Source organism: Amblyomma mixtum, chromosome 8 (assembly GCF_055824585.1).
Source record: "Amblyomma mixtum isolate Tamu chromosome 8, ASM5582458v1, whole genome shotgun sequence".
Taxonomy (NCBI): domain Eukaryota; kingdom Metazoa; phylum Arthropoda; class Arachnida; order Ixodida; family Ixodidae; genus Amblyomma; species Amblyomma mixtum.
In genome coordinates, this window is record NC_143019.1 from 131,902,286 (window position 1) to 131,925,400 (window position 23,115).

At 44.2% G+C, this 23,115-nt stretch overlaps 2 protein-coding genes across 3 annotated transcripts in view; both read right to left on the reverse strand.

Annotated features, from left to right (window-relative positions):
* LOC149334468 (endothelin-converting enzyme 1-like) overlaps window positions 1–23,115 on the reverse strand; it is a 369,834-nt gene that overhangs the window by 197,584 nt on the left and 149,135 nt on the right. The window lies entirely within an intron of this gene.
* Window positions 12,341–15,541, reverse strand: LOC149334472 (uncharacterized). The gene is made up of 2 exons (XM_089555849.1): window positions 14,197–15,541; window positions 12,341–12,379 (listed from the first exon to the last, which is right to left on the reverse strand). Exons 1-2 carry the CDS (start codon window positions 15,226–15,228, stop codon window positions 12,341–12,343), a joined length of 1,071 nt encoding a protein of 356 aa, XP_089411975.1. The 5' UTR covers window positions 15,229–15,541.

Consider the following 23,115-nt stretch of genomic DNA (forward strand, 5'->3'; position numbering starts at 1 on the left):
AGGGGGACGCGACAGGAACTTGAAAGCAAGTCCTGCCCACGCCAGCTGTACACCTTAACTATAACCTAATATGACTCAACTCAGGGTAGTTGGTCACACACGGTTAACCCTCGCCGCCAGGAAAAAGAGGAAAAAACGAAGAAGAGAGGAGGAGACAGGAGAGTTGTGTTGTGTTGTGTTGGGTTTATTGGCGCATAAGCAGCTAAGGCTATCATGCGCCAAGAACAAGGTATGGAAAAGATATGCTTGAGCAGAGTTTGAAAACAAAGTGGATAAAAACGGTGGTGTAAAGGGCCTAAAAGTTATTTTTACTAACTAGCTGAAGAAAGACAAGAATTTTAAAAATGTCTGATAGCAGAAACTTTTGAACGTTGGGTTACCTCCGCAGACATCCTTGGCTCGGCAAGGATTTTGAGGCTCCCAACAACTCAGATAAAGACCTCAGCCTCCTTCTCGTGATTGAGAAAGTGGCTGAGGTGTATAATTGTATGTAGCGAAGCACAGGGTGAGTAGATTAGAGTTGATGAAGAATACTGGCTTCCCTTAAAAAGCTAAAAACACAGGGTATACTGACAAGTGCATCTTTGCCTAATATCAATGCTGGATGAAAAGGAATGTGTTCTTTGTAAAAGGTAGTAAAATGTTTTTTTCTTAGTGATTCGAGTTCTGTACATAAGAATAATATGTGGTTTATTGTTAGATCATCTCCGCACTTTTCACAAACAGGTTTGTCTTCTTTTGTAAGTAGGAAGTTGTGTGTGAGATGTGTGTGTCCAATACGGAGGCGGCATAAAATAACTTCGATGAAACGTTTTTGGTGGGAGCATGACTTCCATTCTTCTATAAATGGTTTTACTAAGTGGAGCTTATTATTTCGTTCAATATTCCGTTGCGACTGCCATTTATTTCTTAGCTTGCACTGTACCAACTTCATACAGTCATTGTAGGGGATGTTCACTTTCTTTATTTCTTTGTTCTGAGCTTTCGCAGCACATTCATCCGCCTTCTCATTGCCAGTGATTCCAATGTGGCTGGGAACCCAGCAAAATTTTATGTCTTGTCCCTGTATTGTGGCGCTCGTTATGTTGTGTATGATATTACCAATTAGTGGTGTCACTGCATTTCTATGGTGAAGTGAGGTTAGTATGCTCAGAGAATCAGTGTAAATGATACTGTTCTGAATGTTCTCATTAATTAATTTTTCTACAGCCACCAAGACTGCGTAACCCTCGGCGGTGAAAATGGATGTACACTCAGGTAGCCGTACTATTTTTTCCCAATTATTCTGAACTACAGCACTTCCCACGTAGTGCGCCGATTTTGATCCATCGGTATAAAATGCTTCGTATTCTCTGTATTTTTCCTTGAGTGCTAAATATTCTTGTAATATCTGTTCATGTGGTGTATGTTTTTTCCGAAATTGTGTTAATGTGAAGTCGCACACAGACGGTAGGCAGTACCAAGGCGGGAGTGGATCAGGTTTGCGGGCAATATTAGGTAATATGTTCATTATGTCTAGTTCTTGGCATTTCTCTTCAAAGCGGAGAAGAAGTGGTCTGATTGCTAGAGGTTTGTTGGTAAATAGTGTTCGAGATGGACACTTTGTAACGAGTGGGTAACAGATGTGTTTAGGCTGGGAACGGATCTTTAAAATGTATGAGCATGTGAGCATTGTTCGTCTGTCTGCAAGTGGTGGTTCATTGGTTTCTACGTAAAGGCTTTTTATGGGTGATGTCCTGTAAGCACCAGTTGAAAGACGCAAACCCATATTGTGCACAGGGTCCAGTCGCTTCAAGTACGACGGCCTTGCTGATCCATACACTATGCAGGCATAATCTAAAACGGAACGTACTACAGAGCGATAAATCTGTAGAAGGCATACCCGATCAGAACCCCAGTGTTTGCGTGAAAGGACTTTAAGTATGTTCAGTGATAGCAACGCTTTCTTCTTTAGTGCGTTTATGTGAGGCAGGAAAGTAAGCTTTTTATCGAAGGTGATGCCTACAAATTTGTGTTCTTTTTTTAAAGGCAGTTTGGTTTGGTTTAGGTGTAATGTGGGATCTGTGTGCAAGCCTCGTTTGAGTGAAAAAAGTAAGGCTACTGTTTTCTGTGGTGAGAACTGGAAACCATTCTTGTCTGCCCATGTTGCCAGTTTGTTGATTGTAAGTTGTACTTGTCTTTCACATGTAGATATATTGGAAGTTGTGCACGCTATCTGAAGATCGTCGACATAGACTGAATATGTTATGGACCTTGGTATAATTTTGTTAAGAGAATTCATTTTTACAATAAAAAGAGTTGTGCTTAAAATACACCCTTGAGGCACTCCATTTTCCTGAATAAAATCCCTTGAAAGGGTTGAGCCTAGACGGACATTAAATGAACGGTTAGATAAAAAGTCTTTAATGGAGTTCAGCATTCTGCCACGGATGCCAAGTTCAGCTGAGTCCTGGAGGATCCCGAACCTCCAGGTAGTATCATATGCTTTTTCTAAATCAAAAAAGACGCTAAGACAGTGTTGCTTGTGTATAAAAGCTTCTCTGACTGTATTTTCAAGGCGGACTAGGTGGTCTGTAGTGCAGCATCCCTTTTTAAATCCACACTGATGGATATCAAGAAGTTCACCAGATTGAAGAACAAAGGTTAGTCTTATATTTAGGACACTTTCGAAGGATTTGGCAAGGCAACTAGTCAGGGCTATGGGTCTATAACTGCTAGGAGAACTTGGGGGTTTACTAGGCTTAAGAAGCGGTACAATAATAGCTTTCTTCCAGACTTCCGGTATTTTCCCAGACATGAATATTGTGTTAAAGAATCTTAAAAGTGCGTTCACGGCTGGCTCGGAAAGATGCGCAAGCATTTCATAGTGTATTTCGTCGGGTCCTGGAGCAGTTTTTTTGCCGGCAGATAGTACTTTATTGATTTCTTGGAGGGTAATTAGACAATTGTATTTTTCATTTGTGCCTCCACTTGTTGGGAGCCTCTGTTTTCCCGCTGTGTTTTTGTATTTTAAAAAAGACTGTGTATAGTGAGATGAACTTGAGACTGCAGCGAAATGTTCCCCTAGTATGTCTGCCTGTTCCTCTATGCTTGTTTGTGTGCCGGGTGTTGTTAAAAAAGGAATTGTGAAGGGTGAAAAGTTTCCATTTAATTTGCGAACCTGCTCCCACATTTTTTTAGATGTCATCTGACTGTTAATGGATGAAACATAACTCTGCCATGATGCTTTCTCGGCACTCCGACGGACGTACCGAGCTTTAGCTCTTGCCTTCTTAAAATTAACGAGATTTTTATGTGTCGGATACCGGCGAAATTTACCCCAAGCTCTGTTTTGTACTTTTTTTGCTTCCTTGCACTCTTTTGTCCACCATATTTTATGATTTTGTTGCACCATTCCCGACGACTGTGGAATAGCTGTGAGTGCGGCAGTTATGATACAATTAGTGAACTTTTCATTTATCTGGTCGATGGAGAGATTATCTAAAAGTATATTTTCTAAATTTGCCTTTGCTCTAAAAAGTGACCAGTCGGCGAGGTGAAGCTTCCAGCGCCGTGGCTTTGTGGGGATTATTTCCGGTGGGGATGTTAAAGTGATTAGTATAGGGAGGTGATCGCTGCCATATGGGTTGTCAATGACGTCCCAGTTAAAATCGTTAAAAACAGAAGGTGAACTAAAAGACAAATCTAAAAAGGTCATTTTCCCTGAGGCAGGGGAGCAGTAGGTGGCTTTTCCTGTATTTAAAAGACATACATTGTTTGTGAGGATAAAATCTTCGATTATTTGACCCCTAGAGTCACAGTGCTCGCTTCCCCAAAAGGGGGAGTGAGCGTTAAAGTCCCCAACTACTAGATACGGTTCTGGAAGTTCATTGATAAGTTCTTGTAAATCGGCGACTGTTAATGTAGAATGTGGAGGAATATATACAGAACAGAGAGAAATTGTTTTATGGCTGACGACACTGACCGCAACAGCTTCAAGCTTCGTTTTGAGTGCGATTTCTCGAGCAGGGACGCCGCTTTGCACGACAATCGCGACGCCTCCAGAGAGTCTATTTGCCTGTTCACGATCTCGTCTAAAAGTTTTATAATGCTTCAGGATGTTCATATGTTGCGGACCTAGATTGGTTTCCTGGAGACATAAGGCTACGGGTGACATTGACCCTAAAATGTTTTTTATGTCATCGTAATTTCTCAATATTCCTCTACAGTTCCACTGAACTAGAAAAGCCATGTTTATGTTTTGGGGTAGGAGCAACGAGAGGTTTACTTATGTTCTGGGGCCGTTATGGTAGCCCTGCCTTTTTTTCGCTCAAGAGAGCTGTTCCGCCGCTGTAGAGCAGGCGGGCTGGGAGTTTGGTCCATCACCTCGGAAGAGGTGCTGGACGACCGCGAAGAAGCCGCGGGTGTGTGGGTGTCAGGCCTCCCCCGACGGGGGGAAGTCCTGCGGGATGCTGACTTGTGGGCCGGCACTCCCTGGCTTGTAGTTGGCAGAGCAGCTTTCGCTGTCTCTGCCTGGGGCGTGGATGGCACTGCCACAGGCGCGGTGGAAGTGGCCGCGGCAGGTGCCGGAGCGCTGTGTGGTGCTACGCCCCCGCGCACCACATCAGCGAAGTTAGGTTTCGCTGTGAAGGAGAATGTGTTGGTAAGCGCAAAACGCCTCCTCGCTTCTTTGAATGAAATGTTTTCTTTGGTCTTAATGGTGATGATTTCTTTTTCCTTTTTCCAGGACGGACACGCCCTGGAGTATGCAGCGTGATCTCCTTCACAATTCGCGCAGCGTAGGGCTGCGTCGCATTCCTCAGAAGGGTGGTCCTTCGAAGCGCATTTCGCGCAGGTTTTGCGGCCGCGGCAGCTCTGCGAGCCGTGGCCAAACTTCTGACAGTTAAAACAGCGGCGGGAATTGGGTATGTAGTGTCTGACGGTGATTTTCAGGTATCCAACATCGATTGTTTCGGGCAAACTGCTGGTGTTAAACGTGAGGACCATGTGTTTGGTGTCTATTTCTTTGTTGTCTTTGCGGATTTTGATTCTGTGCACGTCAATTACATTTTGATCAGAAAGTCCTTCAAGCATTTCGGTTTCTCTTAGATGGATGAAGTCAGCTTCTGAGATAACGCCTTTAACTGTGTTAAGAGATCGGTGGGGAGTCACGGAGACAGAGATGTCCCCTATGGAAGCAATGTTTGAGAGTTTCGAGCATTGGATGCTCTCACGGAGTTCGAGGAGTAGGTCGCCGCTGGACATTTTGGATACCTTGTAGCCAGGCCCTAAGGTATCTGTTAAACATTTGGTTACAAGAAATGGGGATATTATCCTTGCTTGCGTTTCTTCTGCTTTGCTATGGATGACGTGAAATTTTGGAAATGATACTTTTCTTTTTTGAAAAAAGTCGTCTGATTCGGTCCGCCCTCTCTTGAGAGAGCGATCAAGTTTGGAAAGGGGGGAGCCATAAAAAATTGATGTTTTTCGGTCATGGTGCCAGCCACCCACCACGGAGTCCAACAAGGGGACGCGACAGGAACTTGAAAGAAAGTCCTGCCCACGCCAGCTGTACACCTTAACTATAACCTAATATGACTCAACCCAGGGTAGTTGGTCACACACGGTTAACCCTCGCCACCAGGAAAAAGAGGAAAAAATGAAGAAGAGAGGAGGATACAGGAAAGTTGTAAGAAAGGAGATAGGACAGTGAAAGATGGAGAGGAGAACAGGAAAAGGTGACTGCCGATTTCCCCCGGTCGGGTCAGGCCGGAGGTGCCGTCTACAGGAAGCTGGGGCCAAAGTGGTGTGTTGCCTCCGCCGAGGGGCCTTAAAGGTCCAAACGCTCGGCATCGGCTCAACCACCAGGATTCCCTTTTCCCCGGACACGGCGATGCCACGCACGGCTAAGCGCGGATGCTCGGGTCCGTGGTGACGCATTGTTCACCATCATCCCCCTGCGGGAATGTCCCTGCGGATGCTCGGGTTAACCCCGTGGTGGCGCCACTCACCAACGTCTGCATGCTGCAGACGCCTCCCTGCGGGGGAGACAGGAGAGTTGTAAGAAAGAGATAGTAAAGTGAAATATAGAGGGGAGGATAGGAAAAGGCGACTGCCGATTTCCCCCGGTCGGGTCAGGCCGGAGGTGCCGTCTACAGGAAGCTGGGGCCAAAGTGGTGTGTTGCCTCCGCCGAGGGGCCTTAAGGGTCCAAACGCTCGGCATCGGCTCAACCACCAGGATCCCCTTTTCCCCGGACACGGCGGTGCCACGCACGGCTAAGCGCGGATGCTCGGGTCCGTGGTGATGCATTGTTCACCATCATCCCCCTGCGGGGATGTCCCTGCGGATGCTCAGGTTAACCCCGTGGTGTCGCCACTCACCAACGTCTGCATGCTGCAGACGCCTCCCTGCGGGGATGTTCATAAACTGGAAAGAGACTATCTTATAGCATAGTTCGAGCCTTCCATGGCACAGCAGCAGAAAATGCTTGAGTACAAAGCAGGAGACGATATTCTAGCTTCGAAACCGTTTGTTTATGTCCTAGAAAAAGAAAGCCGTGGCCGTGTATGCGACTACTGCCTTTCATAGTAAGGTGCCAGCTAATTTTTTGACAGTGCGCACATTTGTCACATTGCGTTGTGTTGTACCCTCCTTCTCTGGATCTGCAGTTATTACTTGTTCTAAATAAACATATTCACCTACCACTTCAAAATTATCCCGGAGAGCTTCACAATGGCACCCCAACCCCACCTTCCTTTCCTTACGCTGCAGTTCAGGTGGAAAATGGTATGTGTGACAGATACTGTGCCATTTCCCGTCTCAATAACCATAATTATTACTATTTGCTGGAACTACAGAGGGGCCAAGTAGGCCTCTAGGCTGCAGGCCAAAATAGTGATACCTGGGCACTGTACAAGCAAGTACAAAGCAGGAGAGAGTATCTCGCAATCGCAATCTATTGTTCATAAACTGGAAAGAGACTATCTTATAGCATAGTTCGAGCCTTCAATGGCACAGCAGCAGAAAATGCTTGAGTACAAAGCAGGAGACGATATTCTAGCTTCGAAACCGTTTGTTTATGTCGTCGAAAAAGAAAGCCGTGGCCGTGTATGCGACTACTGCCTTTCATAGTAAGGTGCCAGCTAATTTTTTGACAGTGCGCACATTTGTCACATTGCGTTGTGTTGTACCCTCCTTCTATGGATCTGCAGTTATTACTTGTTCTAAATAAACATATTCACCTACCTAGTACAAAGCAGGAGAGAGTATCTCGCAATCGCAATCTATTGTTCATAAACTGGAAAGAGACTATCTTATAGCATAGTTCGAGCCTTCAATGGCACAGCAGCAGAAAATGCTTGAGTACAAAGCAGGAGACGATATTCTAGCTTCGAAACCGTTTGTTTATGTCCTAGAAAAAGAAAGCCGTGGCCGTGTATGCGACTACTGCCTTTCATAGTAAGGTGCCAGCTAATTTTTTGACAGTGCGCACATTTGTCACATTGCGTTGTGTTGTACCCTCCTTCTCTGGATCTGCAGTTATTACTTGTTCTAAATAAACATATTCACCTACCACTTCAAAATTATCCCGGAGACCTTCACAATGGCACCCCAACCCCACCTTCCTTTCCTTACGCTGCAGTTCATGTGGCCAATGGTATGTGTGACAGATACTGTGCCATTTCCCGTCTCAATAACCACAATTATTACTATTTGCTGGAACTACAGAGGGGTCAAGTAGGCCTCTAGGCTGAAGGCCAAAATAGTGTGATACCTGGGCACTGTACAAGCAAGTACAAAGCAGGAGAGAGTATCTCGCAATCGCAATCTATTGTTCATAAACTGGAAAGAGACTATCTTATAGCATAGTTCGAGCCTTCAATGGCACAGCAGCAGAAAATGCTTGAGTACAAAGCAGGAGACGATATTCTAGCTTCGAAACCGTTTGTTTATGTCGTCGAAAAAGAAAGCCGTGGCCGTGTATGCGACTATTGCCTTTCATAGTAAGGTGCCAGCTAATTTTTTGACAGTGCGCACATTTGTCACATTGCGTTGTGTTGTACCCTCCTTCTCTGGATCTGCAGTTATTACTTGTTCTAAATAAACATATTCACCTACCTAGTACAAAGCAGGAGAGAGTATCTCGCAATCGCAATCTATTGTTCATAAACTGGAAAGAGACTATCTTATAGCATAGTTCGAGCCTTCAATGGCACAGCAGCAGAAAATGCTTGAGTACAAAGCAGGAGACGATATTCTAGCTTCGAAACCGTTTGTTTATGTCCTAGAAAAAGAAAGCCGTGGCCGTGTATGCGACTACTGCCTTTCATAGTAAGGTGCCAGCTAATTTTTTGACAGTGCGCACATTTGTCACATTGCGTTGTGTTGTACCCTCCTTCTCTGGATCTGCAGTTATTACTTGTTCTAAATAAACATATTCACCTACCACTTCAAAATTATCCCGGAGACCTTCACAATGGCACCCCAACCCCACCTTCCTTTCCTTACGCTGCAGTTCAGGTGGCCAATGGTATGTGTGACAGATACTGTGCCATTTCCCGTCTCAATAACCACAATTATTACTATTTGCTGGAACTACAGAGGGGTCAAGTAGGCCTCTAGGCTGAAGGCCAAAATAGTGTGATACCTGGGCACTGTACAAGCAAGTACAAAGCAGGAGAGAGTATCTCGCAATCGCAATCTATTGTTCATAAACTGGAAAGAGACTATCTTATAGCATAGTTCGAGCCTTCAATGGCACAGCAGCAGAAAATGCTTGAGTACAAAGCAGGAGACGATATTCTAGCTTCGAAACCGTTTGTTTATGTCGTCGAAAAAGAAAGCCGTGGCCGTGTATGCGACTATTGCCTTTCATAGTAAGGTGCCAGCTAATTTTTTGACAGTGCGCACATTTGTCACATTGCGTTGTGTTGTACCCTCCTTCTCTGGATCTGCAGTTATTACTTGTTCTAAATAAACATATTCACCTACCTAGTACAAAGCAGGAGAGAGTATCTCGCAATCGCAATCTATTGTTCATAAACTGGAAAGAGACTATCTTATAGCATAGTTCGAGCCTTCAATGGCACAGCAGCAGAAAATGCTTGAGTACAAAGCAGGAGACGATATTCTAGCTTCGAAACCGTTTGTTTATGTCCTAGAAAAAGAAAGCCGGGGCCGTGTATGCGACTACTGCCTTTCATAGTAAGGTGCCAGCTAATTTTTTGACAGTGCGCACATTTGTCACATTGCATTGTGTTGTACCCTCCTTCTCTGGATCTGCAGTTATTACTTGTTCTAAATAAACATATTCACCTACCTAGTACAAAGCAGGAGAGAGTATCTCGCAATCGCAATCTATTGTTCATAAACTGGAAAGAGACTATCTTATAGCATAGTTCGAGCCTTCAATGGCACAGCAGCAGAAAATGCTTGAGTACAAAGCAGGAGTGATATTCTAGCTTCGAAACCGTTTGTTTATGTCGTCGAAAAAGAAAGCCGTGGCCGTGTATGCGACTACTGCCTTTCATAGTAAGGTGCCAGCTAATTTTTTGACAGTGCGCACATTTGTCACATTGCGTTGTGTTGTACCCTCCTTCTCTGGATCTGCAGTTATTACTTGTTCTAATTAAACATATTCACCTACCTAGTACAAAGCAGGTGAGAGTATCTCGCAATCGCAATCTATTGTTCATAAACTGGAAAGAGACTATCTTATAGCATAGTTCGAGCCTTCAATGGCACAGCAGCAGAAAATGCTTGAGTACAAAGCAGGAGACGATATTCTAGCTTCGAAACCGTTTGTTTATGTCCTAGAAAAAGAAAGCCGTGGCCGTGTATGCGACTACTGCCTTTCATAGTAAGGTGCCAGCTAATTTTTTGACAGTGCGCACATTTGTCACATTGCGTGTGTTTGTGTGTTTTGTTTTGTTTTATGGCGCATAAGCGACTAAGGCTATCATGCGCCAAGCTCAGGGTACAAAATTGTTTTATATAGGATGTTGTACAAAAGTCTAAATGAACGGCGGTGTAAAGGGCCTAAAAAGTTAATTCCTGCAACCTAGTAAAAATATGAGAAAATTGTAGAAGTGACTGATGGTAAAAGCTTTAAATAGGGTCGGTAACCTCAGCAGCCATCCTTGGCTGGACAAGGATCTCGAGGTTCCCACCCGATGGAATAGGGACCTCAGCCATCTTCTCAGGAATGAGACAGTGGCTGAGGTGTTTCAAAAACAAGTAAGGCAAGATGAGGTATGTCAATAAATTGTAAAGCACGGGGTTAAATGCATGTTTCTAGAATTTATGTGTTAGAGTTGTTGTAACCTATAGTTTGTTTAGAATGTTTGCTTCTTGTAAAAAGTTAAATGTGCAAGACAAGTCGACAAGTGCATTCTCTCCCAAAACCAGTGATGGATGAAAAGGGATTTGTTCATTGTAAAACCGTGTGAAATGTTTCTTCCTCAGTGTTTCGAGCTTTCGACATGAGTATAGCAAATGGTTCACGGTGAGGTCGTCTCCGCATGCATCACATATAGGTTTGTCTTGTTTTGTTAGTATGAAGTTGTGTGTGAGGTGTGTGTGTCCTATGCGAAGACGGCATAAAATGACTTCCTTAATGCGTTCCTGGTGAGTACATGTTTTCCATTCGCCCAACACAGGCTTAACCAAGTGGAGTTTATTATTTATTGTATTATTCCATGTTGCCTGCCATTTATCCCTTAGTTTAAAATGTACTAATTTCATGTAATCCTTAAACGGTAAATCTACTTTCTCGATTTGTTTGTTCCGGGCTTGAGCTGCGCATACGTCTGCTCTTTCATTTCCTTTTATACCGACGTGGCTAGGGACCCAACAGAATTTGACGTTTAGTCCGTGGGCAGTGGCTGTTATTATGTTATATATGATGTCGCCAAGTAGTGGCGTGACTGCATTTCTGATGTGAAGCGCTGTGAGTACACTGAGCGAATCTGTGAAAATAACGCTGTTGCTTATGTTCTCATTTACTATTTTCTCTACCGCAACCCAGATGGCATAACATTCAACAGTGAAGATGGATGCATACTGCGGAAGTCTTATTATTTTTTCCCATCTTCCTTGTACTACGGCACTTCCAACACAATCGGCTGTTTTTGAACCGTCAGTATAAAAAGTTTCAAAGCCACTGTACCTTTCCTCGAGTGCGAGGAATTCTTGGATGATGTGTTGTGAGGGAGTTTGTGTTTTTCGGAACTGTGTAAGCGTGAGATCGCAGTCGGTGTGAAAATTATTCCATGGGGCAAGTGGGTCCCGTCTTTGAGCCATGTTAGGTAATGTGTCAGCTATGCCAAGATTCTGGCATATCTCTTCGAACCTTAAAATCAGAGGCCTGGTAGCTTGTGGTTTGTTCCTGAATATTATTCTAGAAGGGCACTTTGTTACGATGGAATAACAGATGTGTTTTGGCAAGGATCTCACTTTGAAAACATATGTACATGTAAGGGCGTTTCTTCTGACTTCTAGTGGGGGTTCATTTGTCTCGACGTAGAGACTGGTTATGGGCGATGTTCTGTAAGCGCCGCATGAAAGGCGAAGGCCTGAGTTATGCGTAGGGTCTAGTTTCTTCAGATAGGATGGCCGTGCTGATCCGTACACTACGCATCCGTAGTCTAAGATGGAACGTGTCAAGGAGCGATAGATGTGTAGGAGGCATGCTCTATCAGACCCCCAGTGTTTTCGAGACAGTACTTTCATTATGTTAAGTGATTTAGTGGCTTTCTTTTTTAGGTTATTTATGTGGGGTAGGAATGTAAGTTTTCTGTCAAATGTTACGCCCAAAAATTTATGCTCCTTTTTAATAGCAGCACTGTTTCATTTAAGTGGAGTGTGGGGTCGGTCTGTAAGCCTCTCTTCAGTGAAAAAAGAACGGCGACTGTTTTTTGAGGGGAAAACTTGAAACCATTTTTTTCAGCCCAAATTGCCAGTTTGTTTAACGTCAGCTGTATTTGTCGTTCACATGTTGAGAGGTTCGTGGAGGTGTACGCTATTTGGAGATCATCAACGTATGTAGAATACATAATAGACTTTGGCATTATTTTCGCAAGAGAATTCATTTTCACAATAAAGAGAGTTGTACTCAGAATACACCCCTGGGGCACTCCATTTTCTTGACTAAAATTTTTCGAGAGTGTTGAGCCAAGGCGGACTTGGAATGAACGGTCAGAGAGGAAATCCTTTATGCAGTTTAGCATCCTGCCGCAGATGCCTAGATCTGCAAGGTCACGAAGAATACCGAACCTCCATGTGGTGTCGTAAGCTTTTTCCATGTCGAAAAAAACTGCCAGGCAGTGTTGTCTGCGAATAAACGCCTCTCGTACTGTATTTTCAAGGCGGACTAGATGATCGGCCGTTGAGCACGCTTTCCTAAAACCGCATTGGTGTATATCAAGCAGTGTACGGGATTCAAGGACGAACATTAACCGGATATTAAGAACACTTTCAAAAGTTTTGGCAAGACAACTTGTGAGCGCTATGGGTCTATAACTACCGGGGGAACTTGGTGGCTTTCCGGGTTTAAGGAAAGGTACAATTACTGCTTTCTTCCATTCCTCAGGTAGCTTCCCGGAGACCCATATTTTATTAAAAAACTTTAAAAGTGCTTCTACGGCAGGTTCTGAAAGATGGGCTAACATCTCATAATGGACTTTATCAGGCCCGGGTGCTGTTTGCTTTCCGGTGCAGAGTACTCTATTGATTTCTTCAAACGCTATTAAACTGTTGTATGTCTCATTCAACCTGCTATTCGTGGGAAGTCTGTTTTTCAGCAGTGTTTTTGTATTTTAGAAATGAGTCGGTATAGTGGAGGGAACTAGAAACTTGAGAGAAGTGCTCTCCCAAAATGTCTGCCTGTTCTTTGATGTTTGTTTGTCTGTCGGGGTCTGTCAGAAAAGGGATTGTGAAAGCGGAGAAGCACCCATTTAATCTACGCACTTGTTCCCACATTTTTTTCGACATAATTGAGCTCTTTATTGATGACACTAACTTTTGCCATGATTCTTTTTCAGCTATGCGGCGTATATACCGGGCATTAGCTTTCGCTTTTTTAAAATTTATAAAGTTTTCCTGCGTTGGGTATCGTCGGAAAATCCCCCAGGCTTTATTTTGTTTCTGTTTTGCTTCTCTACATGTTTGTGTGTACCAGGGTTTATGGCCTGGTCGTACCGTTCCCGAAGTCTGAGGAATGGCTAATTGTGCTGCAGCAATAATACATGAGGTAAATATTTCGTTGAGTTCATCTATACTAGAATACTCTGTGGATATTTTATCGAGGCTGGCCTCAGCTCGGAAAAGTTCCCAGTCGGCTAAATGAAGCTTCCAGCGGCGTGGTTTTGTCAGGGTTACTGATGGTGGTGATGACATGTTAATGATAACTGGTAGGTGGTCGCTTCCATACGGATTGTCTAAAACATCCCAGTTAAAATCATTAAAAATAGAAGGCGAACTAAAAGACAGGTCTAAACAGCTCATTTTTCTAGTGCTGGGACTGCAATACGTTTGTTTCCCTGTATTTAGTAAGCAGACATTGTTGCATAGAATAAAATCTTCTAAAATACGGCCTCTAGTATCTGTTTGTTCGCTGCCCCAATAAGAGGAATGCGCATTAAAATCACCGACTACCAGATACGGCTCTGGTAGCTGTTGTAAAAGTGTTTCTAAGTCATGCAGTGTTACTGATAGTTGCGGCTGTAGATATACCGAGCATATGGTGATGGTTTTAAAATGGAGGACGGTGACTGCAACAGCTTCATACTTGGTTTTTATCTTGATTTCACGGGTTGCAACTCCACTCTGCACAATAATAGCAACACCTCCTGAGAGCCTATCAGCTTGCTCTCGGTCGCACCGAAAGACTTGATACTTCTTTAGGATATTCTGGTGTTTGGGACCTAAGTTTGTCTCCTGTAGGCATAAAGCCATAGGGGAAAATGTGTTTAGAAGTTCTTTTATATCAGAATAGTTATTTAATGCTCCACGACAGTTCCAATGTATAAGGAACGCCATGTTGGATGATTTTTGGGAGTGTCGTAAGGAAGTTACAGTAGAGGATTTGGGGGTGCCATTACTGGGCTCTTGTCTTTTCTTTTTCGCTCAAGCGAGCTGCGCCGCCGCTGAAGCGGGGGCGAGTTTGGCGTTGTGTCCATCGCCTCGCTAGAGGCTCTGGAGGTCCGCGGAGAACCCACGGGTGTGCGGTTTGTAGGCCTCTCCCGACTGGGGGAAGCCTTGCGGGCTGCCAACCCGGAGGCCGGCGGGCCCTTCTTCGAAAGTGGCAGAGCAGCTTTCACTGCATCTGCCCGGGGCGCGGATGGCCCTGCCCCAGGCTCACTGCGTGTGGCCTGGACAGGTGCCGAAGCCTGGTGTGATGCCCCGCCCCGTCGCACCACATTGGCGAAATTTGTTCTTGCTGTGAAGAGGAATGTGCCTTGTGTTTGACTGAATCGTTGACGTGCTTCTTTGAAAGTTATGTTTTCTTTTGTTTTGATGGTTATTATTTCCTTTTCTTTTTTCCAGGTCGGACACGACCTCGAGTACGCGGGGTGATCCCCTTCACAGTTAGGGCACTGCGGTGCTGCATTGCAATTTTCAGACTCATGATCGTGTGATGAACATTTAGCACAAGTTTGGCGGCCACGACAACTCTGGGATCCATGGCCAAATCTCTGGCACTTGAAACACCGGCGAGGATTTGGGATGTATGGTCTGACTGCTATTTTCATATAACCTACCTCTATGGTTTCGGGGAGTTGGCTGGACGCAAAAGAGAGAACTAAGTGCTTTGTTGGAATTTCTTTGTCATCTTTTCGGATTTTTATGCGCTGGACATTTGTGACATTCTGGTCTTTGAGACCTTCCAGCATTTCTTCTTCAGTCAGGGTGAGAAAGTCTTGTTCTGAGATGACACCTTTGACAGCGTTGAGGGATCTGTGGGCACTGACGGAAACAGGTATTTCTCCAAAGGTTGCTATGTTTGAGAGCTTGGAAAACTGTGTTTTGTCTTTGATTTGCAGTAGTAGGTCCCCACTGGCTAGCTTCGACACCTTGTAGCCAAGGCCCAGTGATTCTGTCAGAGACTTGGAAACTATGAAAGGAGAGATGATTCTTGCTTGCTTTTCTGTTACCTCACTATGTACAACATGGTATCTGGGGAAGACTTCTTTTTTTTTGCAGGAACTGCGCAGTGACATCGGTCCGCCCTCGTTTCTGAGGGCGATCATTTGTTTGAGGAAAGGAATCCATAAAAGAAAATTGTTATTCAGCTGTGGTGGCAGCCACCCACCATCGAGCCCAACACGGGGACGGGACAGGAACTTGCACGCAAGTCCTGCCCACGCCAGCTGTACACCTCAACTATAACCTAATATGACTCAACTCAGGGTAGTTGGTCACACACGGTTAACCCTCGCCGCCAGGAAAAAGAGGAAAAAACGAAGAAAACAGGAGGAGACAGGAGAGTTGTAAGAAAGAGATAGGAAAGTGAAAGATAGAGGGGAGGAAAGGAAAAGGCGACTGCCGATTTCCCCCGGTCGGGTCAGGCCGGAGGTGCCGTCTACAAGAAGCTGGGGCCAAAGTGGTGTGTTGCCTCCGCCGAGGGGCCTTAAAGGTCCAAACGCTCGGCATCGGCTCAACCACCAGGATCCCCTTTTCCCCGGACACGGCGATGCCACGCACGGCTAAGCGCGGATGCTCGGGTCCGTGGTGATGCATTGTTCCCCATCATCCCCCTGCGGGGATGTCCCTGCGGATGCTCGGGTTAACCCCGTGGTGTCGCCACTCACCAACGTCTGCATGCTGCAGACGCCTCCCTGCGGGGATGTCACATTGCGTTGTGTTGTACCCTCCTTCTCTGGATCTGCAGTTATTACTTGTTCTAAATAAACATATTCACCTACCACTTCAAAATTATCCCGGAGACCTTCAAAATGGCACCCCAACCCCACCTTCCTTTCCTTACGCTGCAGTTCAGGTGGCCAATGGTATGTGTGACAGATACTGTGCCATTTCCCGTCTCAATAACCACAATTATTACTATTTGCTGGAACTACAGAGGGGTCAAGTAGGCCTCTAGGCTGCAGGCCAAAATAGTGTGATACCTGGGCACTGTACAAGCAAGTACAAAGCAGGAGAGAGTATCTCGCAATCGCAATCTATTGTTCATAAACTGGAAAGAGACTATCTTATAGCATAGTTCGAGCCTTCAATGGCACAGCAGCAGAAAATGCTTGAGTACAAAGCAGGAGACGATATTCTAGCTTCGAAACCGTTTGTTTATGTCGTCGAAAAAGAAAGCCGTGGCCGTGTATGCGACTATTGCCTTTCATAGTAAGGTGCCAGCTAATTTTTTGACAGTGCGCACATTTGTCACATTGCGTTGTGTTGTACCCTCCTTCTCTGGATCTGCAGTTATTACTTGTTCTAAATAAACATATTCACCTACCTAGTACAAAGCAGGAGAGAGTATCTCGCAATCGCAATCTATTGTTCATAAACTGGAAAGAGACTATCTTATAGCATAGTTCGAGCCTTCAATGGCACAGCAGCAGAAAATGCTTGAGTACAAAGCAGGAGACGATATTCTAGCTTCGAAACCGTTTGTTTATGTCCTAGAAAAAGAAAGCCGTGGCCGTGTATGCGACTACTGCCTTTCATAGTAAGGTGCCAGCTAATTTTTTGACAGTGCGCACATTTGTCACATTGCGTTCTGTTGTACCCTCCTTCTCTGGATCTGCAGTTATTACTTGTTCTAAATAAACATATTCACCTACCACTTCAAAATTATCCCGGAGACCTTCACAATGGCACCCCAACCCCACCTTCCTTTCCTTACGCTGCAGTTCAGGTGGCCAATGGTATGTGTGACAGATACTGTGCCATTTCCCGTCTCAATAACCACAATTATTACTATTTGCTGGAACTACAGAGGGGTCAAGTAGGCCTCTAGGCTGCAGGCAAAAATAGTGTGATACCTGGGCACTGTACAAGCAAGTACAAAGCAGGAGAGAGTATCTCGCAATCGCAATCTATTGTTCATAAACTGGAAAGAGACTATCTTATAGCATAGTTCGAGCCTTCAATGGCACAGCAGCAGAAAATGCTTGAGTACAAAGCAGGAGACGATAATCTAGCTTCGAAACCGTTTGTTTATGTCCTAGAAAAAGAAAGCCATGGCCGTGTATGCGACTACTGCCTTTCATAGTAAGGTGCCAGCTAATTTTTTGACAGTGCGCACATTTGTCACATTGCGTTGTGTTGTACCCTCCTTCTCTGGATCTGCAGTTATTACTTGTTCTAAATAAACATATTCACCTACCTAGTACAAAGCAGGTGAGAGTATCTCGCAATCGCAATCTATTGTTCATAAACTGGAGACTATCTTATAGCATAGTTCGAGCCTTCAATGGCACAGCAGCAGAAAATGCTTGAGTACAAAGCAGGAGACGATATTCTAGCTTCTTCTCTGGATCTGCAGTTATTACTTGTTCTAAATAAACATATTCACCTACCACTTCAAAATTATCCCGGAGACCTTCACAATGGCACCCCAACCCCACCTTCCTTTCGTTACGCTGCAGTTCATGTGGCCAATGGTATGTGTGACAGATACTGTGCCATTTCCCGTCTCAATAACCACAATTATTACTATTTGCTGGAACTACAGAGGGGTCAAGTAGGCCTCTAGGCTGAAGGCCAAAATAGTGTGATACCTGGGCACTGTACAAGCAAGTACAAAGCAGGAGAGAGTATCTCGCAATCGCAAACTATTGTTCATAAACTGGAAAGAGACTATCTTATAGCATAGTTCGAGCCTTCAATGGCACAGCAGCAGAAAATGCTTGAGTACAAAGCAGGAGACGATATTCTAGCTTCGAAACCGTTTGTTTATGTCCTAGAAAAAGAAAGCCGTGGCCGTGTATGCGACTACTGCCTTTCATAGTAAGGTGCCAGCTAATTTTTTGACAGTGCGCACATTTGTCACATTGCGTTGTGTTGTACCCTCCTTCTCTGGATCTGCAGTTATTACTTGTTCTAAATAAACATATTCACCTACCTAGTACAAAGCAGGAGAGAGTATCTCGCAATCGCAATCTATTGTTCATAAACTGGAAAGAGACTATCTTATAGCATAGTTCGAGCCTTCAATGGCACAGCAGCAGAAAATGCTTGAGTACAAAGCAGGAGACGATATTCTAGCTTCGAAACCGTTTGTTTATGTCCTAGAAAAAGAAAGCCGTGGCCGTGTATGCGACTACTGCCTTTCATAGTAAGGTGCCAGCTAATTTTTTGACAGTGCGCACATTTGTCACATTGCATTGTGTTGTACCCTCGTTCTCTGGATCTGCAGTTATTACTTGTTCTAAATAAACATATTCACCTACCTAGTACAAAGCAGGAGAGAGTATGTCGCAATCGCAATCTATTGTTCATAAACTGGAAAGAGACTATCTTATAGCATAGTTCGAGCCTTCAATGGCACAGCAGCAGAAAATGCTTGAGTACAAAGCAGGAGACGATATTCTAGCTTCGAAACCGTTTGTTTATGTCGTCGAAAAAGAAAGCCGTGGCCGTGTATGCGACTACTGCCTTTCATAGTAAGGTGCCAGCTAATTTTTTGACAGTGTGCACATTTGTCACATTGCGTTGTGTTGTACCCTCCTTCTCTGGATCTGCAGTTATTACTTGTTCTAAATAAACATATTCACCTACCTAGTACAAAGCAGGTGAGAGTATCTCGCAATCGCAATCTATTGTTCATAAACTGGAAAGAGACTATCTTATAGCATAGTTCGAGCCTTCAATGGCACAGCAGCAGAAAATGCTTGAGTACAAAGCAGGAGACGATATTCTAGCTTCGAAACCGTTTGTTTATGTCCTAGAAAAAGAAAGCCGTGGCCGTGTATGCGACTACTGCCTTTCATAGTAAGGTGCCAGCTAATGTTTTGACAGTGCGCACATTTGTCACATTGCGTTGTGTTGTACCCTCCTTCTCTGGATCTGCAGTTATTACTTGTTCTAAATAAACATATTCACCTACCACTTCAAAATTATCCCGGAGACCTTCACAATGGCACCCCAACCCCACCTTCCTTTCCTTACGCTGCAGTTCATGTGGCCAATGGAATGTGTGACAGATACTGTGCCATTTCCCGTCTCAATAACCACAATTATTACTATTTGCTGGAACTACAGAGGGGTCAAGTAGGCCTCTAGGCTGAAGGCCAAAATAGTGTGATACCTGGGCACTGTACAAGCAAGTACAAAGCAGGAGAGAGTATCTCGCAATCGCAAACTATTGTTCATAAACTGGAAAGAGACTATCTTATAGCATAGTTCGAGCCTTCAATGGCACAGCAGCAGAAAATGCTTGAGTACAAAGCAGGAGACGATATTCTAGCTTCGATTCCGTTTGTTTATGTCCTAGAAAAAGAAAGCCGTGGCCGTGTATGCGACTACTGCCTTTCATAGTAAGGTGCCAGCTAATTTTTTGACAGTGCGCACATTTGTCACATTGCATTGTGTTGTACCCTCCTTCTCTGGATCTGCAGTTATTACTTGTTCTAAATAAACATATTCACCTACCTAGTACAAAGCAGGAGAGAGTATCTCGCAATCGCAATCTATTGTTCATAAACTGGAAAGAGACTATCTTATAGCATAGTTCGAGCCTTCAATGGCACAGCAGCAGAAAATGCTTGAGTACAAAGCAGGAGACGATATTCTAGCTTCGAAACCGTTTGTTTATGTCCTAGAAAAAGAAAGCCGTGGCCGTGTATGCGACTACTGCCTTTCATAGTAAGGTGCCAGCTAATTTTTTGACAGTGCGCACATTTGTCACATTGCGTTGTGTTGTACCCTCCTTCTCTGGATCTGCAGTTATTACTTGTTCTAAATAAACATATTCACCTACCACTTCAAAATTATCCCGGAGACCTTCACAATGGCACCCCAACCCCACCTTCCTTTCCTTACGCTGCAGTTCAGGTGGCCAATGGTATGTGTCACAGATACTGTGCCATTTCCCGTCTCAATAACCACAATTATTACTATTTGCTAGAACTACAGAGGGGTCAAGTAGGCCTCTAGGCTGCAGGCAAAAATAGTGTGATACCTGGGCACTGTACAAGCAAGTACAAAGCAGGAGAGAGTATCTCGCAATCGCAATCTATTGTTCATAAACTGGAAAGAGACTATCTTATAGCATAGTTCGAGCCTTCAATGGCACAGCAGCAGAAAATGCTTGAGTACAAAGCAGGAGACGATATTCTAGCTTCGAAACCGTTTGTTTATGTCGTCGAAAAAGAAAGCCGTGGCCGTGTGTGCGACTACTGCCTTTCATAGTAAGGTGCCAGCTAATTTTTTGACAGTGCGCACATTTGTCACATTGCGTTGTGTTGTACCCTCCTTCTCTGGATCTGCAGTTATTACTTGTTCTAAATAAACATATTCACCTACCTAGTACAAAGCAGGAGAGAGTATCTCGCAATCGCAATCTATTGTTCATAAACTGGAAAGAGACTATCTTATAGCATAGTTCGAGCCTTCAATGGCACAGCAGCAGAAAATGCTTGAGTACAAAGCAGGAGACGATATTCTAGCTTCGAAACCGTTTGTTTATGTCCTAGAAAAAGAAAGCCGTGGCCGTGTATGCGACTACTGCCTTTCATAGTAAGGTGCCAGCTAATTTTTTGACAGTGCGCACATTTGTCACATTGCCTTGTGTTGTACCCTCCTTCTCTGGATCTGCAGTTATTACTTGTTCTAAATAAACATATTCACCTACCACTTCACAATTATCCCGGAGACCTTCACAATGGCACCCCAACCCCACCTTCCTTTCCTTACGCTGCAGTTCATGTGGCCAATGGTATGTGTGACAGATACTGTGCCATTTCCCGTCTCAATAACCACAATTATTACTATTTGCTGGAACTACAGAGGGGTCAAGTAGGCCTCTAGGCTGAAGGCCAAAATAGTGTGATACCTGGGCACTGTACAAGCAAGTACAAAGCAGGAGAGAGTATCTCGCAATCGCAAACTATTGTTCATAAACTGGAAAGAGACTATCTTATAGCATAGTTCGAGCCTTCAATGGCACAGCAGCAGAAAATGCTTGAGTACAAAGCAGGAGACGATATTCTAGCTTCGAAACCGTTTGTTTATGTCCTAGAAAAAGAAAGCCGTGGCCGTGTATGCGACTACTGCCTTTCATAGTAAGGTGCCAGCTAATTTTTTGACAGTGCGCACATTTGTCACAATGCATTGTGTTGTACCCTCCTTCTCTGGATCTGCAGTTATTACTTGTTCTAAATAAACATATTCACCTACCTAGTACAAAGCAGGAGAGAGTATCTCGCAATCGCAATCTATTGTTCATAAACTGGAAAGAGACTATCTTATAGCATAGTTCGAGCCTTCAATGGCACAGCAGCAGAAAATGCTTGAGTACAAAGCAGGAGACAATATTCTAGCTTCGAAACCGTTTGTTTATGTCCTAGAAAAAGAAAGCCGTGGCCGTGTATGCGACGACTGCCTTTCATAGTAAGGTGCCAGCTAATTTTTTGACAGTGCGCACATTTGTCACATTGCGTTGTGTTGTACCCTCCTTCTCTGGATCTGCAGTTATTACTTGTTCTAAATAAACATATTCACCTACCACTTCAAAATTATCCCGGAGACCTTCACAATGGCACCCCAACCCCACCTTCCTTTCCTTACGCTGCAGTTCAGGTGGCCAATGGTATGTGTGACAGATACTGTTCCATTTCCCGTCTCAATAACCACAATTATTACTATTTGCTGGAACTACAGAGGGGTCAAGTAGGCCTCTAGGCTGCAGGCAAAAATAGTGTGATACCTGGGCACTGTACAAGCAAGTACAAAGCAGGAGAGTATCTCGCAATCGCAATCTATTGTTCATAAACTGGAAAGAGACTATCTTATAGCATAGTTCGAGCCTTCAATGGCACAGCAGCAGAAAATGCTTGAGTACAAAGCAGAAGACGATATTCTAGCTTCGAAACCGTTTGTTTATGTCGTCGAAAAAGAAAGCCGTGGCCGTGTATGCGACTACTGCCTTTCATAGTAAGGTGCCAGCTAATTTTTTGACAGTGCGCACATTTGTCACATTGCGTTGTGTTGTACCCTCCTTCTCTGGATCTGCAGTTATTACTTCTTCTAAATAAACATATTCACCTACCTAGTACAAAGCAGGAGAGAGTATCTCGCAATCGCAATCTATTGTTCATAAACTGGAAAGAGACTATCTTATAGCATAGTTCGAGCCTTCAATGGCACAGCAGCAGAAAATGCTTGAGTACAAAGCAGGAGACGATATTCTAGCTTCGAAACCGTTTGTTTATGTCCTAGAAAAAGAAAGCCGTGGCCGTGTATGCGACTACTGCCTTTCATAGTAAGGTGCCAGCTAATTTTTTGACAGTGCGCACATTTGTCACATTGCGTTGTGTTGTACCCTCCTTCTCTGGATCTGCAGTTATTACTTGTTCTAAATAAACATATTCACCTACCACTTCAAAATTATCCCGGAGACCTTCACAATGGCACCCCAACCCCACCTTCCTTTCCTTACGCTGCAGTTCAGGTGGCCAATGGTATGTGTGACAGATACTGTGCCATTTCCCGTCTCAATAACCACAATTATTACTATTTGCTGGAACTACAGAGGGGTCAAGTAGGCCTCTAGGCTGCAGGCCAAAATAGTGTGATACCTGGGCACTGTACAAGCAAGTACAAAGCAGGAGAGAGTATCTCGCAATCGCAATCTATTGTTCATAAACTGGAAAGAGACTATCTTATAGCATAGTTCGAGCCTTCAATGGCACAGCAGCAGAAAATGCTTGAGTACAAAGCAGGAGACGATATTCTAGCTTCGAAACCGTTTGTTTATGTCGTCGAAAAAGAAAGCCGTGGTTGTGTATGCGACTATTGCCTTTCATAGTAAGGTGCCAGCTAATTTTTTGACAGTGCGCACATTTGTCACATTGCGTTGTGTTGTACCCTCCTTCTCTGGATCTGCAGTTATTACTTGTTCTAAATAAACATATTCACCTACCTAGTACAAAGCAGGAGAGAGTATCTCGCAATCGCAA